The sequence below is a fragment of the Poecilia formosa genome, unplaced genomic scaffold, assembly GCF_000485575.1.
Source record: "Poecilia formosa unplaced genomic scaffold, Poecilia_formosa-5.1.2 Scaffold477, whole genome shotgun sequence".
NCBI lineage: Eukaryota > Metazoa > Chordata > Actinopteri > Cyprinodontiformes > Poeciliidae > Poecilia > Poecilia formosa.
Genome location: NW_006800416.1, coordinates 156,655 through 177,049, shown reverse-complemented (window position 1 = coordinate 177,049; position 20,395 = coordinate 156,655). Strand labels below are relative to the sequence as shown.

Sequence of the window (20,395 nt, the reverse complement as noted above, 5' to 3'; positions counted from 1 at the left end):
AAACAAAAGATGCTTCTGCTGTTTTGATGCTGTAGATTAAAAGTACAACAGGTCGTTGGTAGAGGAGGAAAAGGGATTGGAAAACAACTCATTTCTATTTTATGTGTTTGTTTGGGCACTTTGGGTTTTTACTTTCTTGGTTCATCTCAATAAAATAGAACATTGTTAAATTGTTCATATATTCCAGTTAATCAATACAAAGAGAGAAACTTTTATTATACAGATTCAGTAAACGGAGCGTAACATATTTAAGGAGTTCATTTCTGTTCAAGATATTAACCTAAAATTTACAAAGGCAGGTTTGCACCCATATTAAGTGAGTTAATTAGTTTTGTTTAAATAATTTAGCAGTTTTACGCCTGAGCTTTTTGTTTTTTTTCCCTCCTTTCTTTACAGAACGCTTCCCTTCCGACAACCACCAACGGTCAGACGCCCCTCAGCAACAGCTCTGTCCAGCTGAAATGTAATTACTGCCGAGGAGCGTTCAGCCTGAAGCCCGAAATTCTGGAGTGGCAGGTCAGACCGTCAGAAATGTCCCAAAGTAACCCGCTAGTTGTCGGACCACATTTTGGACAACTAAGGAGCAACTAGCAGACATTAGATAAATGAGTTTTCACTTCATTTAAACATTTCTATCTCCATTTTAAAAGTATTGCTGCTAAAAATGAGCCGACTCTTTAAAGTATAAACAATTTATCTATTTATTTAAAAGCATTTTCCAGTCGCTACAAAATGACTTTACTATCACTTTCTGTAAATTTAAAGATGTAGGGGAAAAAAAAAAATTTATGACAAAAAACTAATCTTGACTTGAAATGGCTGCAGTAATATTGACATAAATGTGTGTGTGTGTTTTCAGGATAAGGTCTATCAGTTCTGCAGTAAGACCTGCTGTGAGGACTACAAGAAGCTCCACTGCATCGTGACGTTTTGCGAGTACTGCCAAGAAGAGAAGACCCTACATGAGATGGTCAAGTTCTCTGGCGTCAAGAGGCCCTTCTGCAGCGAAGGTACCGCCTCCGTTCTCCTCAAGGACTCTTAACGAATGCAGCTTTTCCTTGAGAGGTTGAAGTAGGTACAATCTGAGTGTTTTTTCTAAGCCGCTTTAGTGAAATCAGGTTCTTAAGTGGCTTCTTTCTCCTAATTCAAAGTCATTAAGGTTTGAGTAAATCAAATTGTCTTTTTTTTTTTTTTCTTCATCCTGCATTTTTTTTACATATATATTTGTTTTCTGCTCCTCCAGGCTGCAAGCTGCTGTTTAAACAGGATTTCATCAGCCGGCTGGGGCTGAAGTGTGTGAGCTGCAACCACTGCAGCCAACTGTGCAAAAGAGGCATCACCCGGCAGCTCGGCAACATGACCCGGGACTTCTGCAGCGAGGCCTGTGCCAAAAAGTTCAACGACTGGTACTACAAGGTCAGCTCTCTCCTGGAAAAGAAAGTTAAACCGATTCACGGGCGGTTTGATTTGTTGGGGGGGAGGGGGGAAAAAGAAAGGGTGTTAACGTTCCGAAACATTCCTCTGCTTGGCCACCAGGCGGCGCGGTGCGACTGCTGTAAGGTTCAGGGAAACCTGACGGAGTCGGTGATGTGGAGGTCGGAGATGAAGCATTTCTGCGACCAGGAGTGTCTGCTGAGGTTCTACTGCCAGCAGAACGACCCCATCATGGTCACGCAGAAGGGACCAGAGAACACCACGCTGGGTACGGGCCGAGACGCTTCCTGCACATTTTAGTAATCAATTATTTGATAAATTGATTTTAAAAAATGGCAAGTTCTGCAGATTTTTGATTTTGCCACTTTTTCCATACAATATTAGAAATGCGTACATCAAGGCTGATCTGGAAGACAAGGGTTTTATTTTTTTATATTAAGTGCAAATTGTGTACATTTTCTGTACAGTTTTGGCTCTGAGTGTGTTCGTTTTTAGTCTGTATGCTCAAGTCATCGATTAATCGATTACTAAATTAGCTGATTATTTCAATAATAGTTTCATTACGATTAATCTGATTAATGGTTTCAGACTTAATACATTTGTTTGTTTTTAGGGGAAGTTTAAGCCTTTCAACAAACTGCTCTGCCTCAGGAGCATAAAGCTTCTTATTCTATGAACTTTTATTTGATCAGCTGTAGTCAGGATAGCTTTCAGGAAAAGTAGGTCATGGCAACAGATCCGGTAGCCGTGTCACTCTGAAGGAACTCTCAGAAAAGTAACGGATGTGTACAAAACCGTGAGTTAAAAAAAATAAATACAAAAACAAACAAAAAATGAAGATCCCAAATCTCTTGTTTATATTTATTTTTCTAATATCCAACAAAACACAAACTATTGCTGCTAAAATAGAGGCGCAGCTACTCCAGTACTTGCACTTCATCTGAAGAAAATCTCAACAACTGAGCAGTCGGCTTGAAGAAATTAACTCTTTTTGAGATGATCTGTGTTTTTTTCCCTCCCTCCTTACAGGTCTAGACATGCACGCCGCAAAATCTGGGGTAAGTAAGAATGAATAAATAAAAATCAAATACTTTTCTTGAGAGCATGAAATTATTCGTAATGTATGACAAATCAAACCTTTCACACCTGCAGAAAAGCCTGTCGCAGTACGCAGTTAATCAGTTAATGGCATAATAAATACAATATATATTTTTGAAGAGCAATTTTGTTTACGGAGGAAAATCTATTTTACTCATGGTTTCGGTTGTGTGTTTTTTGTTTCATTTGTTTTTGGTTGTTTTATTTTTGGATATTTTAAAATATCTTTGCCTTCCAGTGTTAAGTGTTTGTTACAAAATTAAAGTTTATTGGCCTTTGAGAGAACAAACTTGAGTTATTGTGCCATTACTGTTTAAAAATGGTCTCAAAACCACAATGTTATCGTTTAGGGCAGTAATTACTGGGACAGTTTGTCGTTGTGACCGGCCTGCAGACTGACCTGTGCTGATTTCCGTTTACGCTAGCCGCTTCATTTTCTCTCGTATTCCAGCTGGTGAACCAGAGTCCTGTGGCGTACTCCAGTGGAGGAGTGATCAGAGATGTGAAGAATAAAGCGGTGCTGTGCAAACCGCTCACCCTGACCAAAGCCACCTACTGCAAACCACACATGCAGAGCAAACATCTACAGACGGGTAAAATATGACGCAGCCAGTCGAACTTTGCCCTCATTTTGTCACTTTACCACCACAAACCTTAAAGGCTTGCAGCTGCATTCAGAGTAAACTGGGACTCTGCAATGTGTTGAGAGTTAATATCAGCTACTGTTAGAGCTGTAAATTATATTAAGTACAGGAAGGTTTGGTGTACCGTGACAAAATATGGTATTGAGTCAAAATTATTTTATTTTCATTTATTTTTTTGTGAGCCTGGGCGATAAATCAATTTCTTTGATTTTTGAAAATCTGGATTCCCTCCCTCCACCACCAAAGCATTTCTTGGGTTTCCATCGTTCAGCGTGACGACAGCGCTCCCACGGCCGCCATCTTGTTTGACAAGCAGCTTCTATATATTTGGATTTTGATGTATTTCTGCAGTGGAACATAATGGTCAGGCTAAGATGTTTGTTTTAAAGTCATATGACAATAAAGTCAAAATAATACAAGAATTCTTCCAATCCAAGAAAAATATTCTGACTATTTTCTTGTATTTACACAAAAATTCTCATAGCCCAGCCCTGATGCTCTGTCGTAAAACCCACAGAAGAGACGATTGGAATAAAAAGACGCATTTCAGAAAATAAAAGCGAGGGTGGGAAAAAAAAAAATCAATCTGGTATGGGGAAAAAAAAAAAGTAAGACTTTATATTCAAGCCTTAACGCCCAGCCTGTTGCACAGAAGTATTCTGCTCTCACTGATTTGCTCATGCTGGACTCTGACGTGGCATTTCTCTGTCTGCAGACGTAGATGACGGCGTGAAGAGGGAGTATATCCCCGTACCCATCCCTGTTCCCGTCTTCATCCCAATGCCTATGAACATGTACGCCCAGGTCACCCCCACTCCAGTCTCTATGCCTCTACCGGTGAGCCCCGTGTTTCATCAACGCAGTCACTGTCAAAAGTAAACACACATGCACATGTTATGATGAAGTTGTTTCGGACAAAGTGAGGCCCCTGGGGGCCATTTATGGCCCTCTGAACAATTTGCTGATTCGTAGATTGGAGCAAATCTAGCTTGTAAGCATAGATGGTTGACACTCATCTTTTAGGACAGCTTTTTTATTTTTACAGATAAATAATATCGTCTTAAAAAATAATAGGGACAAAAAATGGTTTTGGATTTATTAACTATGTTTTTTGCACTCATTTTACGTTTGGAGTAACTAGAACCACAAACATCGACCTAATTTTTCCTGAAAGCAAATAATCAATCCAAAATGGAAAAGCTCTAATTATGCAAGACCTTTTTTTATATATAAATTTCCTTCTGCAACGATTTACCAATTAAATATCTGACAATTTTGTTAATTTTAATACAATTAAATTAAAAAGGCACAAGAAATGTTTTCTTTTTTTTTTTTAACATCATGTTACAAAAGATGTTAAAAATTGTGCTTCATCTTAACGACTTTGACCCTCATGGTAAAAAAGTTTGGACACCACCGAAGGATAAATTTAAAAAATACAGCCTTCTGGAACTGGAAATATTCAAGGCAATCCACTTTTATTAAAGCCTAAATCCTGCTCCTTCCAGGTTCCTGTGCCTGTGTTTCTGCCCACCACGCTCCAGGGGGCAGAACAGATTATCCACACCATGAAAGACCTGAAAAGCGAGGCGCCCTCTAGTACCGCAGAGGCAGCTGTGGTCATCGACGACGACGACGAGAAACCAGGTGAGAGTCTGCCGAAATGTGGCGAGTCGCACGCGGCTTTGCTGAAGCGCGGACACTTCAGAAACAAGTCTGCTCGATAAAACCTGCCAGAAGTGTCAACGAGTCTGCCTGGTTTGAACGTTTCAGATGTGAAGCCTTTGGCGGTGAAGAGAGAAAGCGTTAAGGAGGAATCCTCCAGCTGTGACGCCAAAAAAGAGGAGAAGGTAGAAGAGGAGGAAGAGGAGGAGGATGAAAAGTATGAGCCCAATCTGGACCTAGAGGCAGACTTCCCTCAAGGTAAACACCGTCCTGACATTTTACAGGAAGCATCCATACATTTGTTATATTCTTAATAACCATAAAGATATAATTCACACTGTTGTAGTCCAAGTTTGCATGTATTTGTATACGAATAAACATGTGCTTTAAACATTAAGGTCAGGAACAAATGACCAATCAGATAAACAATCGATCCAATAAAACAGACAAAAGAAAGAAAGAAAACAAAAAACGCACACAAAGGCTCTCAGACAGATGCAGTGGAAATCCAGACTTATTTTGTGGGAATTTTATGTGATAGACAAACACAATTAAATAAATATTTGTGAAGCAGCAGGAAAACTTTTTAAATTATTTGAAGTTTTCTGTCCTTGCGCTAAATTATTAGCTTTATTTTGTTAAATCCATGTTCTTCCTCAATTCTGCTGAAAAAAGACCATTTCCACGTCATAATGTTGCCACCCACATAAACTGAAACGATAAATTATAAATATTTCTTACTCCTGAAATAATCGACTATTTGAGTAATCGATTAATCGTTAATTGGAGTTTACAGATCCAAAAAAAGGCCCTTTGTTAAAAGAACAATGCAGTGAGAGCTGTAATTAATCCAAAACTGTACAAAAAAAACACATTTTGCACAGCATTTCAAAGCGCCGTGGCCGTTTTAAGGCTCTTATCAAAGGCAAACTGTTACTGAGTTCATCAGACTGAATCATTTGAACGTTCGGCTGTGCAACGATCAACACATTGTACCTAAAATGCTGTTCTGTTACCATCACGGTGTCGTCCAAGCTCCAGGAGTCGCTTTAATTCAATCTGAACCATTACTCTCTCTTCTGTTATCTCACTTCTTGCGTCACATTTTTGCCTGCAGAGGAAGAACTGAAGCTTTAGCCCATCGCGGCTTGTTTGTTTATCCGGATTTATCCTGTTAGCTGTCGGGTACACGGACTTATACGGCCAAAAAAAAATGAAATCTTTTAGTCTCTGAGGTCCATGATGATCTTCTCACTGACCGTCCCTGTTTTAGTTTGTCACTTAATAGAGCTTTTATCTGGCGCCATCTGAATCTGCAGCTTTTTGGTGGGTCAGTACAACAACTGAGGCAAATATTTCTCCCTCTGTTGGTTTTTTTTTCTCAGCACTGATGAGGCTCATGTTTTTAAGGTTTGGATTTTGTCAAGGGATTTGGAAAAGTGCCTGAGTTGTCTCATCATATCGCTTTGTATTTGGGTGTGAAAAACTTTTCTTGCTGCATAATTGAAGGTTTATTGGGTTATCTTGGACAGTCTGTCCCTGATTGCTCACATACAGGGGAGAAAAAAGTAAAAAATATTTCATACACCACGAATTCCTCGATTTAGAAGGCAGCATTACTTAGAACAGCAGATTTGTAAATGAGCAAAAAAAAAAAAAAATTGGAGCGTCTTTAATGACAGATGTCGAGGTGTGCCCTATTACACTAACTAAACGCAGCTGAAAGTTGTAACCTGGATTTGAAAGACAAAATGTTAGTCAAGTTTTTTTGTATAGAAGTTCAAAGAGCTTTAGGTAACAAAAACATCATCCAGCCACCAATTGGGAAACGAGCAATAAACATTACATTTTGTCAAATATCGTCATCAAAATCATTAGGCAAATATAAATAAAATATATTGATCAACGTTCCAGTTATTAAGAATCACAGGCAGCTCTAAACTTGAGTTTTCAGCCTTGATTTAAAGGAGCTCAACGTTGGAGCAGTTTTCTGGAAGTTCAGTGGGAACAAGAACTGAATGCTGCTTCATGTTTGGTTCTGGGGATGCAGAGTAGAAACCCAAATGTTTGCAGCCTGCAGCATGATGGGAAAACAGTTTGGCCTCACCGTTGGGCTCTTTCAGAGAGAAGTGTGAAGGATTTCCCTTAGTGGTTCCTCATTGCAACTCATTTCTGCATATTTAAACAAACCGGTGAATAATTCACCTGATCTTTTGTGCGTACCGTCCTCAGCGTCGGATCCCGTTCCGGTGCTGGAGGGAATGGACGAGGACATGAGCTTTTCTCTGCCTCCGGTCCTGGCAGAGGAGAAGGAGGAGCTGCAGGAGTGTGCGCCTCGACCTCGGCCCAGAAGACTGGTGCGTTCAGACGCGTGAAGATAGCCGTGTTATCCTCCAGCTCGGCACGCAGCCTGATGACTCTAACGATTCTGTTCCAGGGGAGTAAAAGGCAGGCCGTGGAGGATCTGCCTTCGTCCTCTCCGTCACGTCCGAGCAGCAACTTGGAAGGAAGGTCACTGCCCCTCAAGTCTCGCTACGGCATCAACGCCTGGAAACGCTGGGCGCTCTCTGACCAATCAGAAGACACCAAAGAAAAGGATACCTCCAAACCAAGTGAGCTGAACCCAGACATAGAGAACATGAATGAAAAACTAGGATGCAGACCTGAAGTGAATGGTTTACAAGCCGACATTTACAAAAAGAAAAAAGTTATGTTGGTCTATTTCAGGGAGTTTATTGCTACACACAGGATGCATGTTGATACTTTAACATCTTCGCTTTACTGTTGATGTCGGCTTCAGTTCTGTAACGCCTACAACGTGGGATTTTGATTCAACTTTATATTTGATGTGTTTTTATTTTTACATGTAAAAGGAAAGAAATGAAATTGTTTTGTGTTTTATTTTTAAATGGGAAGTTGCAGCCTGGACTGTTTTTCATGACCGTCACAAAAGGCTCTTCCAAACTGCAAAATTCAAAATCAACTATTTTTCTTTTTTTTTTTTTTTTTTTGCTGGAAGAAAATTTTTTTCTTAAAAATCACAGAGAATTAAGTTTAGGACTTGATTATACTGGAAGATAACGGAGTGGCCTAGAAGTTTGGAGTTTTATTTATTCATATTTTTCAAGTCCAGATGAGGTTTTGAATAAGACACGAGTCTGAAAAGTCTGTAGATTTTTTCCTTTATTCTTTTATCTAATTGATAAAAACGTAATTTTTGGGGGTGAAAAGGGATTTTACAGTTTTTAAGCTGGGTTTTGGTTGGGACACCAAGCAAATTCATACTTTCGATATATATATATATATATATATATATTTTTTTTTTTTTTTTTTTTCCCCAAAACTAAATAAATGCATCGTGGCTCATAAATTAAATAGTGTATTTAATGCAGAATTTTTACTGTTGTCAAAACAAATGTTGCTGGAGGATAAATTGTCTTTAAATATTGTTGTTTTGAGACGATTTTCAAGGATTATATTGACAGTGACATCATAATGCAAGTTCACCTTCACAAATGCCAATAAACTTTGATTTTCGTAAAGAACACTTTACGAAGCAGCTCTTCAACTTGTGCTCAGTGAAGGACGGCTATGAAATCACATCCCAGATGATGAGCCCAGTGCTTTATCATCAGAGCCATGTCATTTATTTATGTTTGTTTTGTCAGAACATTAGTTAAGTCACTCATGTTTGTTGCTTTTTCCTGTAGCCTCCCTCCTCTGACACACAAACACTTTGAGACTTGGAGAACCTTCCTGGTTGGTGCTGGATTTTCCTCCAGGAATCTACACAGTTATTGAAGACGTCTTACTTTAGACCACATGCGTTACTTTGATTATATTGATCCTCTTTCCCTCCCTGTTCCACAGTTTATTCGCAGTTAAGAGCCTGTGTACGTTTCCGTGTCTTGCAGCTCGGTCGAAAAGCAACCTGTTGTCGTTGAACGCGGAGGAGCTGAACGCAGCTCTGTCCCGGTTCGTCAGAGAGGCGTGCCGGCCAAACGGGGAGCGCTACTCTCCAGACAGCATCCTCTACCTCTGTCTGGGAATTCAGCAGGTCAGTGCACTGAAATGTTTACCGCCAGATCCCACAAAGCTTCAGCCATGCTTTCCCGTTCATGTGGACACGCACGTGAACTGCAATTCGTCAAAATGACTGATGACATCCAGATAATATAAACGGTTAAAGACGGAATACAGTTGGTTAATACACCTCCTGCACTAAACATCCATGATAACGCGCTGGGTTTATTTTTATTTCTTCTTCTGGAAATTAGAGTAAATTGTGCCAAAAAACTTTTCCAATGCTGTTCTCATGTCGACTGCTTTCACCGGTAGTCTAGACTCTTCTGCTCTCCTGAAGTTGTGCTTTTGGGTTAATCCACAAAAAACAATCATTCATGACTTCACGTTTATTTTTTTCTAAATTTCACCATATGAGCTTTTTAAGCACGTTTTGCTTTTTGAGAAATATGAAAATCTAACTTGTAGAGTTGCATGTCTGTTTAGCCGGTTGGTGGGAAAACTCAAGATTTCCTTTTATAAAATAAAATATTACTCTGCAGGTCTGCAACAAACTTGAACTGAACTTTTTTTTCTTTTAATACAGTGATTGCTTGTAATGTAGTTTTTTTTTTTTGTGTGAAAACAGTTTCATGTGGTCGTTGTTCTTTTACCTTTTTTTTTACTATAGACACAATCCAGAAAATGCCATTTCCATAATCAGCGAAGGTTCATTTCTTCTGTTTTTTTATTTTTTAAGCAATCTTTATCAGCAAATACCTAGTGTGATCAAGTGTATGAATTAACGACAGTTTTCCTCATTTTACTGGCTCTATTTGTAACAACTGTAACAAAATAGGGCAAACAATTAAATTCTACAATTTTTAAAATAAACGTAAAACATTAAAATGGCTTTTGCTGACATGGCTGTTCTGTTTTCGGAGGTAGGAACCGAGTTTAGGGTGAGTGTTTCCAGTAGGACAGGTTTCAGTGGTGCACAGCCTTTTCTCTCTTCACCCATGCGAGGATCAGAGCATGGCTGCTGAGAGGAGGAGCACGTTTTTATCTAAACTCATCACATGTCGGAGTTTTCTGGCAGAAAAATGTAAGATCTGACTTTAGATTATATTTATTCAAGTTTTGTTGAACGTTTCTAGAGTAATTTAGTTGAAAAGCTTTAGTCTTGGACATGCAGTTAAAATGTGGTGATGTTATTTCTGTAAGTCTAAGTGAACCAGTTGTGTCCGGTGATTATATCCATTGCTGTTCACATCCTGACCAACTGTGATGTTGACTTTTTGTTTCTGAGGACACTAAAGCTTCGTCCTCAGACAGCCTCCATGTTTATCCTCTGTGCTGATGTGAGCTTTTCTTTTTCTCTCTCTCTGTTTGAAGCATCTTCACGCCAAAGGCCGGAAGGATGATCTGTTCAGCGACCCGTGTTACCAGCAGTTTGGAAAGGAGCTCAACAAGGTTCTCAAGGACTGGCAGCCCAGTGTGCTTCCTGATGGTAAGAGGAGCTGAACTCACAACCTGCAGTTTTTACATGTGTCAAACTTGAGGCCTGGGGGCCAAATCCAGCCCCAACGGTTCTTTTTATGTGGCCCCTAGACTCCAGAAGGACGAATGAATAAAACCTTCTAGAGAAGTTATGTGATTAAATATCATTTTATCAATCAAGTCAAAGCACCTTTTATCAGAATATTGGTAAATTACATCAATCAGTCCCTCCAGATTTTTTGCAATTCCACGATCACAGAAAATTACACAAATCAGTAAATCCCTGCACTTTTTATTTTCTTTCTTTTTCCCCACTAATGTGTAATTGAGATTATAGCAATTTTTTTTTTTTTTACAGAAATGGGACAAACTTGTATGAGAATTAAGTCGAAATAATACAAGAATATTACGACTTTATTCCCAAAATATGATTTTATTATCATAACATTATGAAGTTATTCAACTTTATTCTTGTAATATTATGACTTTTGTCTCGTAATTTTATTTAATCCTAATACTGGCCTAATGTCTCGTTGTAATTTTGAGAAGTATCGAATGCAGAAACAGCTGTTTATAGATATTTGAACCGTTTAGTTGGTTCTATCGGTACATTGAAGACGTTCATGATGTTGATGTGACCCGACGTGAAAATGTGTTGCACGTCCCCGAGCCAGAGGCTATCAGTGGAACATGTGAAGCTGCATCTCTGCATGGCGCCTGGAAACAACATCATCCCTCACTGATAGCACAGTGACATGGTGAAGTGGCAGCATGGCAGGACACAAGTGTTCCTGTCAGCAGCAGCCGGCCGCACAGAGGCTCATGTCCAGTGATTATAACCTTTCTGCTGTTCACATCCTGATGCTCTGTGATTGCATTTTTGAAGTTATATGAGGACATGAGGGGGTTCCTAGTCTGTCGCACGGCGACCGTAGGCTCCTCGCAACGCTTACCGGAGTGCTTTGTGCTGCGTTCAGGCTCGCTGTGGGGCCGGGTGGAGGAGCAGAGCCTGTGGAGCGGTCGGCACCTCGGGGAGCAGAGTCCGGCCTCCCTGCTCCGCTCGCTGGTCTACCTGAACACCAAATACTTTGGCCTGCGCACCGTGGAGCAGCACCTGCGCCTCTCCTTCGCCAACGTTTACGGGCCCGACACCATCCATCCTGTCAGCAAGGAGCGCAGCGTCTGCATCCGCGTGCCCTCCATCTCTCAGGATCACCACGGTAACGCAGCTACCCGTGTCGGCTTTCTATCAATTTCTTATAGAATTGGATGATTTTTTTCTTTTTTTCTAAATCAACATGGTTTCAATACCAAGTTAACTGCTGGTTTAAAACTCCTTTAAACTTTATTTTTATTTTTTGTAGAATGTGATTTAAGACAAATACATCTGGTGCTTCACTGCAAAAACACTAAATCTTACCAAATATCTTATTACACTTGAAATAACAGAGAACTAACTCACAAGTAACTTTCCAGCAATATATAAGAGCTTGTTTTAAGTAATTCCTTAATATTTGTTACATCTACAAGCTCCACTGGCAAATTTTATTTTTTTACTTATAAGAAGACATTTTTCCTCCATGTAATAAGTGAAAAAATCTACCAGATTTTAGTACTTTTCCCATCAACATTAAGGAATTATTGACTTAAAACTAGCTGAAAAGTTACTTTTAAGTTAGCTTTATCTTACTTCAAGTAGACTAAAATATTTGCTCTAAAAACTAAACCAAATATACTAAGATTGTGTTTTTGCAGTGTGAGAGATTCAAAGAAATGAATATGCTTTATTTTTTTCCGTTAAGCGTTTTATTTTCATTTTATCTTCACCCACTGCCATTGAGAAAACATTGAGACCTTAGTGATGTTTCAGCTTTCTTATATAAAATGGGTAAACACTTATCAACATTTAGAACCATCTGAAATAAACAAAAATATCCGGACTTCCTAAAATGTATTTTTTACCAAGCAACACTTTGCATATCTTTACCAGGATATATATTTTTTTATGTTTTATTGCTTCTTCTTGGGTTTTTCCTCTTTCAGAAGAGATCTCTGTTCTATATTTCACTGCCGTTCCTTTCTAAATGCTGCATTTCTACGCTCAGGTGAAGCACAGACAGAATCTAGGAGGAGGAAGCGCAAGCAGGCCGAGGTCAAACGGGATGAAAACGAGGCGGGCCACCCGCCTGTCCGCTGCCCGGTAAAGAAGCACGAGTGTCGTCTCTACGAGCTCTACAGATCCAAGTGGTAAACGCACTTTGATTATTCTTGTAGTTGTGTTATGCATTTTAGCTGCAGCATGAAAAATCAAAATCCCATTTAAATCACTTATCTGAGATTTAAAGTTAAAATAGAAAAGTGTTTGTGTTGATTTATGAGCATCAGATCACTTTGATATGATTGTGTAAAAATTAAATATCACAGTATCTACAGAAGTATGAAAAATGTAAAGGATGTAGCATAATCTCATTTTACCGTTTTTCAAAGTAAAGGACTCGGAAAACTTGAGGAAAAATTACAAGAAAAAAAATGAAACAATAAAAATAATCTAATACAATTTTAAGCAGAGGATAACAAAAAAATATCTAATATATATTTTAACAATTACTATAAAATACAAGGTAAAATAACTGAATGTTATTTGACATTCTGATTGGCTGCTGGTCAGATTTATGGTTTTAGGTGGTATTTATGCTAAACAAATGTAATAATTATTGAGATTACAGAATATAAATGTGAAAACTTTCTAAAAGTTGATCTTTCTTTACATATTTTGTAGCTTCGCCTGTCAGTTTGCATAGAGGGGCCCCCGGACGGTAGCTCAAGCTGTTTGAGAGCCCCGGTTTAAAACACAGACAGAAATGGCCTTAAAAAATCTGATAAAACAAACATGGAGTCCAATAAAACCTGCTCAGTCCTGTGATTAAAACTCTTTGCTGTTCACATCCTGAACTTTATGTTGACTGGTCAAAGATGAGGACTGAAAATGTGGCTTCATTTAGTTTCTTTTAGACTAGATTTGTTTTGTCATCATCTAACGTCTCTTTCTTCACTTCTACCCCAAAAACCCTAATCCTTCCTTCCTTCATCCTCCCACCCCATTTTGTCTCCTCTCCTCCTCCGTTTCTCCCTCCCGTCCAGTCCGCCGTTGCTATGGGAGCGCCTCGACGTCTTCTACGTCCAGCCGGACCCGGCCCGCGGCCCCGGCGACCCCGTCTGGTTCAGCTCCACTCCGCTGGAGCGTCAGATCCTAGAAAGCCTCCTGACCAGAGTCCTCCTGGCCAGAGACATTTACACAGACAAGCCACTCCGGGAGGAAGAGGAAGACGAGGAGGAGCGCGGCGAAGGAGCCGGAGGAGAGTAGCGCCCGCTTTTGGACTCCCGCTCAGAAACCCGACGAGAGCGTTCGGGCGGTAATCTAGTCGTGCGTTGTCCCCTTCACCCGTCTCTTATCCTCGTCTCTTCACCGACTCCAGTGACTTATTGTTTCCTCCTGGTGAGGGACGGCGAGCAGAGGAAGCTCACAGCGGCCCAGGCTTCTGCCTCAAACAGGAAGTCGGAGGTCGAAGCCTCTGTTTTGTTTTTGTTTTGTTTTGTTGTTTTTTTTGTTTGTTTGTTTTATTTTTGTTTTAGAGGAAATGACGGCCACGTAGGTGAACCGAGCGAGTGAAGTGAGCCGAAGCTCGTTCTTACCTTCAAACACCCCAAAAAAAAAAGGTTAAACGGACGGTGTGGATGTGAAGGGATATCAGGATATTGTTTCCAAAACATGCAGATTTTAGTTCTCAGGCCAGCAGCTCAAACATATAGGAATATCTCAGTCGTCCCCTCCTCAGGCCGCCACTCTAAGAAACCAGAAAATCCCTCATCACATGTGTCCTTTTCACTCTCACCGGATGGAGAAAGTAAAGCAAAAAGTATCGCAGCCTGACCCCACAGGGGAAACGCCATCCTTTGTTTAAATGTCATTCTCTCACTTCAGCAGGTTACGAGTCTGGAAGACGTCTAAAGACGTCCCGCTCAAGTTTAGTTACAAACGCCAAAGTCCGCTTTGCATATCAGAGTTTAAGTTTCTCGATTCTGAAACAAATTTGTTTGAATTTCGGTTCCTCCCTGATGACGCTGTGAGGGGAGCGGGTCAGCGTTCTCCAAACGGTTTTATAAAAAGGAGAACATCAGATTCTGAGGTGTTTTTTTTTTTTTATTTTCATCCCACTTGGTTTACTGTTAATGCATTCATGCTAGAACTCCACTTGAGAGAATAACATCCTGTTGGTTCACCATTACACAGACAGCATATGACTTGTTCTGGTTATTATAATGCCAACACTTGCACAGTATTCTGTATCCAGCGCTCAGAGATGGTTTTATTTATATTAGAGATGCACCGATCAGATATTTTGTGGCCAGTTTTTGATGTACAATTTTGGAAAGTAATAACCTGATACCAGTTTTAATCATTTCTTTAAAATCTATTATTAAAAACATTTCTTTTTTTTTATTTCTACTTCCTGACACCAAATTTATAGCAAAATGTCTAAGAAAGAAATCAGGCCAAAGTTACACAGCTTGCACTCTCCATCATTTAAAGCTTTTGGGTTTGATGCATCTATAAACGAAAAACCCCTTTAAAAAGATTGACTGTTGCCTATTTATTTATTTTATTTTAAATTTTGAACATGTAATACGCACCATCTCAAAAGACATAAATTTTTTTATATTACGCAGTGCATTCAAAATAATTTAATTCTCCGCATTAACATCTGAGAGAAAAGGCCGGTATGTTTTCATTGAATTTTGTCAATTATAGTTGAAGTGAGCAAAGATGTCTTCTGTCATCAATTATTTATACAAGGAGCAGAGGTGACGTCACACCGTGTGAGTGAGAGAGCAGTCAACATTACACAGCTCCGCGGTCAAAACATTCCACGGTTTGAAAACAAATGGTTTACATTTTAAACCTACTTTAGGGGGCCATCACTTCCTGCTTGAGCTGCTACAATCCTCTTTAAAAGGATAAAACTGCAACTTTTCTGCAACACCTCTAGCTTCCTGTTAGCATTGCTAAAAAAAATTAACACCTGAAATGTTTTCTAGAACCTTCAAACATCCTTTGCGCTTCCTCTGACTACTTTTCTTTTTGAATAAAGCCGTATTACGTCATTCGGTAACAACTTCCACACAAAAGAGCTGCTTGGTTTTTATGTGGTGTGTTTACTGACTGGGAAAAGAATGGATTTTTTTAGCTTCCGGCTGGTTTGGAGTTGATGATCGAGTGAAATCGGCCTGTTATTCCAGCAACCAGACAATTTCTTGGTGCATCTCTAATATTCTGTCTGTGATTCTCTTAAACTGTACAAGGGAATTGGTTTAATTATCAACATCATAAGAGGAAACCAGATTTGTACATTGCGATAGACGGTCAAAATCGACGCCACGAGAAACTCAGAAAAGCCGAATTTAAATATCAGAGCCAGATTATTTAGTTTAAATTGGATTAAATTATCTTAACTTCAGAATGTCCAGTTGGCTGAACTCATCTGTGACAAGCAAAAGGAGGAAAAGCATTTGCTCAAACTAGCATTGCTAAGGCCAACTGAACGGCGTTTTCTGTATCGATCGACTTACGTTGACGCTTGTACAAGGAGCTACTTTGACACTCTTGAGAAATGTCTTTAGGAATCAGTTTAGCTGTTTTTTTTCCCAGGTAAAAAAAGAAACCAAGTCGTCAGGATGACTTTGAGGACACGAATGCTTGAAAATCAACAATGTGATGTTCCATCATGTGTTGTTTCACTTCAGGTTTCTGCACACTCTTTAAAGGTGGTGTTATAAAGTCTTCTTGTTTGTGTGTTGTTTTTTTTGTTTTTCTGTTTTTAAAGTTGTATAGCCTCTGCATCGACTAGGCTGCCTTAACTCGCCTCCCCACGCCACCTGAACGCGGCAGAGCGCCGATCCCAGGACAGATCGGACCGCCTGCGGTTCAGGAGGCGGGTCTACCTTCCAACATGCTGCGTCTCTATTGGTTCAACCTTGCTCGTGTGATGTAGCATTACCAGAGTACCGAACCCAGACTGTGTGTCATAAACGCGTCCGATTCAGGTTGGTTATCTCACGAATCGTCAACACAGGAAAAACAACTGCAGCTTGCAAACCTGCAGGATTAAAAGTGTCTCTAAAACTTATTTATTCCTTTTTTTTTTTTTTGTTAATATGTTGGGGTTTTGCGGCTTTTCTTTTTCACCTTGTCACTCATTAGTTGCTGCTGTCTGTCCTGCGGTGGTGAAGGATCCCGTGAAGCATGAAGGATGAGCATAGTTTGAGTACGGAGCACTTCTTTCCAAGTCTCCCATTTTCCTGACGTGTTTTTTTTTTTTTTTTTTACTGACACTAAATTCTTGCTTTAAGTTTGGACTTTTACAGATGTTTTTTTTTTTTTTTTTATAGACGTCTAGTACTGCAAAGTAAAAACTTTTTTGTTGTAGCAAATTATTCATTGAATATTTTTTATTCAAAACAGTCGAGTTTTGTTTTTTTTCTACTTGTCTCTTAAAGGTTTTTTTGTTTTTTTTGTTTTGTTTTTTTGTGGAGCTAAAACTCTCTGACTTCAGGCTGTTTCTCCTGTTACGTCAGACTTGCCTTGTGTGCGTATTCCCAGTCGCTGCTTCCCTCGGACTGTGACGTTCTCTGAGGAACAGATTGTGTTTAGAGGTCTGGATCTGCAGTGAACACACACACACACTATGGCGGTGTATTCCCCAAGGAGAATATTGGTCAGGTGGCTCCATGCAGCTTAAAAATCCAAACATTCAAATTTTCAGAGGAAACCAGTTAACCAGACTGATTTATTATTTTTACTTTTTCCTTGCTGGACTGAGAGGCAACAACCAAACCTGCCACTGGTTTGGCCCTACAGTACACGCTGTGGCTGGCTTTAACGCCTAATGTGAATGTGCCTATCTGTATATAGTGAAAGTGAGTGACTGTGACCTGAATCCGATGCTATGTGTATGGGCTGTTCTGCCAATACGGTTATGTTTAATAAATGATTTCCTTTTTTCTAACCAGACTTGTTTCTGATGCTGTTTCAAGCGTCTGCTTACTTATCACTTTTTAACTTTTACTTTTAGTTGAGTTTTGGTTGGGAACACAAGTTCCTTTTTAAATTCATTGAAGTTGGTTTGCGTCTTTAGGGCACATTTGAGTTAAAACGTTAGTTTTTATTTCCACGTGTATGTAATTGTAGTAATTTAGACTCTAAAGTTGACTGCTAATGTTGCTTTAAAAGTTTCTTAATGAAAATAAATAATTTAGGAAAAATGTTATGAGTAAATAATTTACAAAGTTTAAGAATGAATTGCTTGTCAGTGGGTCGAGTTTGGAAATAAAAAAAAACTGAAAAAACCTTTCATTTCCAGAAACAAATTAATTTTCACTTTTAATTCATATTTGACTAAGGGAACCCAAACTACAAACTTGTTTTTACAAACAAAAATTACAAAAGTGAAAATAAATTTTTCTGGAAATGAACAAGATTCTCTTCAGTTTTTTTTTTTTTTTCCCAAAACAATTTCCAAACTCAACCCAACTCATGCATTTAAATATTCACACACGTAGACGATGTGGAAATTTTTTGTTCAGTAGTAAAATTACGACTGAACAAAAAATGGACTTTTACAAATTCAAAAGATGATTCAAATGTTCTGAATTTGTTCTGTTTTTGTTACAATAGCTCAGCCTGAACATTTGCTTCCTCCTTTAAAGCTGTAAGTTAAACTAAGAGTAACTTCTAGCTAGAGCTACATCTTTTTTTTTTTTAAATACGTTTTTTAACCTTTTGCTAAATGCACTAAATTAAAAATGGGTAAAAAAAATTATAAAAAATTGAAATCTTATTTGAAGCTAATATTTGATAATTAGGCAACATTTTCAACTTAATTTCCATATTTTCCAGACTATAAGCCACTACTTTTTTTCTACACTAAGACCATGCGGCTTGCAGCCTTTTCTGTGGATTTTTCTTCAACCACCAGGGGGCTCTTTAGCAGGAAATGAATCATTGGGAGTCAAAATTAGAAATCAAAGAAGAAAGCGCTAAATTTTCATTTAGAACAAGCACATGGTAGCAGCAGCCACCACGGAGAAATGTTTTCAAACTCATACCCCCTCATCGTGGAAACAACACGAAGAAGTTCATATGATGCAGCTTTTAATTTGAGGTTTATCGATCTGGCAGTACAGGAGGGAAATGGAGCTGCTGCACGTAAACTCGGCGTGAACGAATCTGTTGTGGTGTGCTATGTAGAAAATAGTGGAATAAGCAGGCATCACACGTAGCTCAGCTTCAGTACTCTTTACTTTCCTCTTCTCCTTCTTTCCGCATCTCTTATCTTGTACTTAGTCAGAGCTCCCCCTGCTGTCCTTTACATGCAATAACAAGACATAACAGAATCCAGGGTTCGGTGTTGGAGACGCAGGGCTGCGTCCTTGTGGAAAACCGAGAGCGGTGGAAATACCAGCAGCTTATAGCCCGATGCGGCTTACATATGTACGTTTCCAGACTATAGAGGTGCGCTCTACTGTCTGGAAAATACGGTACTATTCCAAAGGCTCCGTCTTTCACAGAACCACAAATGTGACCTTTAAGTCAACAGGAAATGACATCAGCCACTAAACATCCGGGGCCTGTGAACTCCTCCACAGGCAGAGAGGACGAAGAGGAGGACCTCTTTGTTATGTTTTGACCTTCTCGGCTATCGTGTCCCATTTTTAAAAGGTGCTGGACGGACACAACTGAGGCAGCGAGTGTTATCTGGAAGATGACAGAGTAGAGGAGGCGTGGCCTGTCGCCGCTGGAACCGGGGGTGGCCAGGCTCCGGGTCACGGGACGTAACCCTTCCTCCATCCAACTTCTCAAGCTGCTGAGGAGGAAGAGGTTGGACCGTCTCAGGAGGCTTGAAGTTTTTCATTTGTAGTTTCTGGTGTTGTAATGTCGGCCATCGTCTGCAGCACCATGAAAACCAAGTTAAACATCCAACTGTAGAATACTAACGTCTTCAAATCCAACAAAATTGGTGTCTAATGCTTGGTCCAGCTGAAATGTTTTGTTTATGCCGTTATTTATTTATGGTGTTTAAAGAAATTAATAAAAAAAAGTTTCCAGAGGTCAGGAAAGGTTAACGATCCCGCCCACTTTTATGAAATCAAACCATACTGATGTCCATCAACTACATTTGTGATGCTTTTGCTTTGAAAACAGACGGGGGGTACTGGTCTTCTTCTGTTAACCTTTGGAAACTTTTTTCATTAATATCTTAGTCGCACAAACTTTCGATACCAATTTCGTTTGATTTGAGTCAGGTGAGGGAGAGGGCCTGGTTGACCTTTTGACCTTTAAGCTTTCATGAATATCTTCAAAACAAGCAGCACAGACGTAGCAGAACTGGACACCAATTTTGTTTGACTTTGCAATAGTCGGGAACGGGGGATTGGTTGACCTTTCGTGACCTTTGGAAATCTTCATTATGTTTCTGATTAGCTTTCTGATTGGCTGCCAGTCAAATTTATGAAGCTGCTTTGCACCTCAAGATAACCAAGTAGAGCGAAGGAAGCGTCCAGCAGTCGTGCTGTGGAGAAATTGTCTGTAAAAAAAAAAAAAAAGCCTAAGAATGAAAATCAGAAAGTTACGAGGCAGCTTTTACACAAAACAAATGTGAAAATGATTGAAAAGTCTCTTTCTCTGCAGAACTCTGGATCCTGAGGAGGAAGGAAAGTTCTGGTCCAGCTTTCTGCAGCAGATCGTCGAAACAACAGGAAGTTTGAGGTAAAACGACGACGCAGCAAATCCTCAAAAACTGTTTATTTTCAGGAATTTTCACGACGGACACCATTGACGTGAATGTGGTTTTGGGGCGTAGTTTTCCCGCTGCTTATGTTGCCGTGGTTAGTTGAAACGCCAACAGAAGTAACAGCTCACCTCACAGGATCAAGACACATTATTTGATACATATATTTATCAAATAAAATAAATGGAAATAAACGCTTATTAGGTG

General features: G+C 39.5%; 1 protein-coding gene across 1 annotated transcript in view; it reads left to right on the top strand.

Moving 5' to 3' along the window:
- The window catches only part of zmym2 (zinc finger, MYM-type 2), a 32,877-nt gene extending 17,078 nt beyond the window's left edge, over window positions 1–15,799 (top strand). The window contains exons 10-25 of the mRNA XM_016664298.1: window positions 397–516; window positions 860–1,010; window positions 1,244–1,416; window positions 1,537–1,702; window positions 2,464–2,492; window positions 2,984–3,125; window positions 3,892–4,013; window positions 4,685–4,823; window positions 4,950–5,099; window positions 7,074–7,198; window positions 7,279–7,453; window positions 8,756–8,898; window positions 10,239–10,353; window positions 11,321–11,563; window positions 12,449–12,590; window positions 13,485–15,799. Of these exons, the coding sequence (XP_016519784.1) occupies window positions 397–516; window positions 860–1,010; window positions 1,244–1,416; window positions 1,537–1,702; window positions 2,464–2,492; window positions 2,984–3,125; window positions 3,892–4,013; window positions 4,685–4,823; window positions 4,950–5,099; window positions 7,074–7,198; window positions 7,279–7,453; window positions 8,756–8,898; window positions 10,239–10,353; window positions 11,321–11,563; window positions 12,449–12,590; window positions 13,485–13,707 (2,358 nt within the window). The 3' untranslated portion in view covers window positions 13,708–15,799. The remainder of the gene's footprint in view (window positions 1–396; window positions 517–859; window positions 1,011–1,243; window positions 1,417–1,536; window positions 1,703–2,463; window positions 2,493–2,983; window positions 3,126–3,891; window positions 4,014–4,684; window positions 4,824–4,949; window positions 5,100–7,073; window positions 7,199–7,278; window positions 7,454–8,755; window positions 8,899–10,238; window positions 10,354–11,320; window positions 11,564–12,448; window positions 12,591–13,484) is intronic.
- The last annotated feature ends 4,596 nt before the right edge of the window (window positions 15,800–20,395 follow it).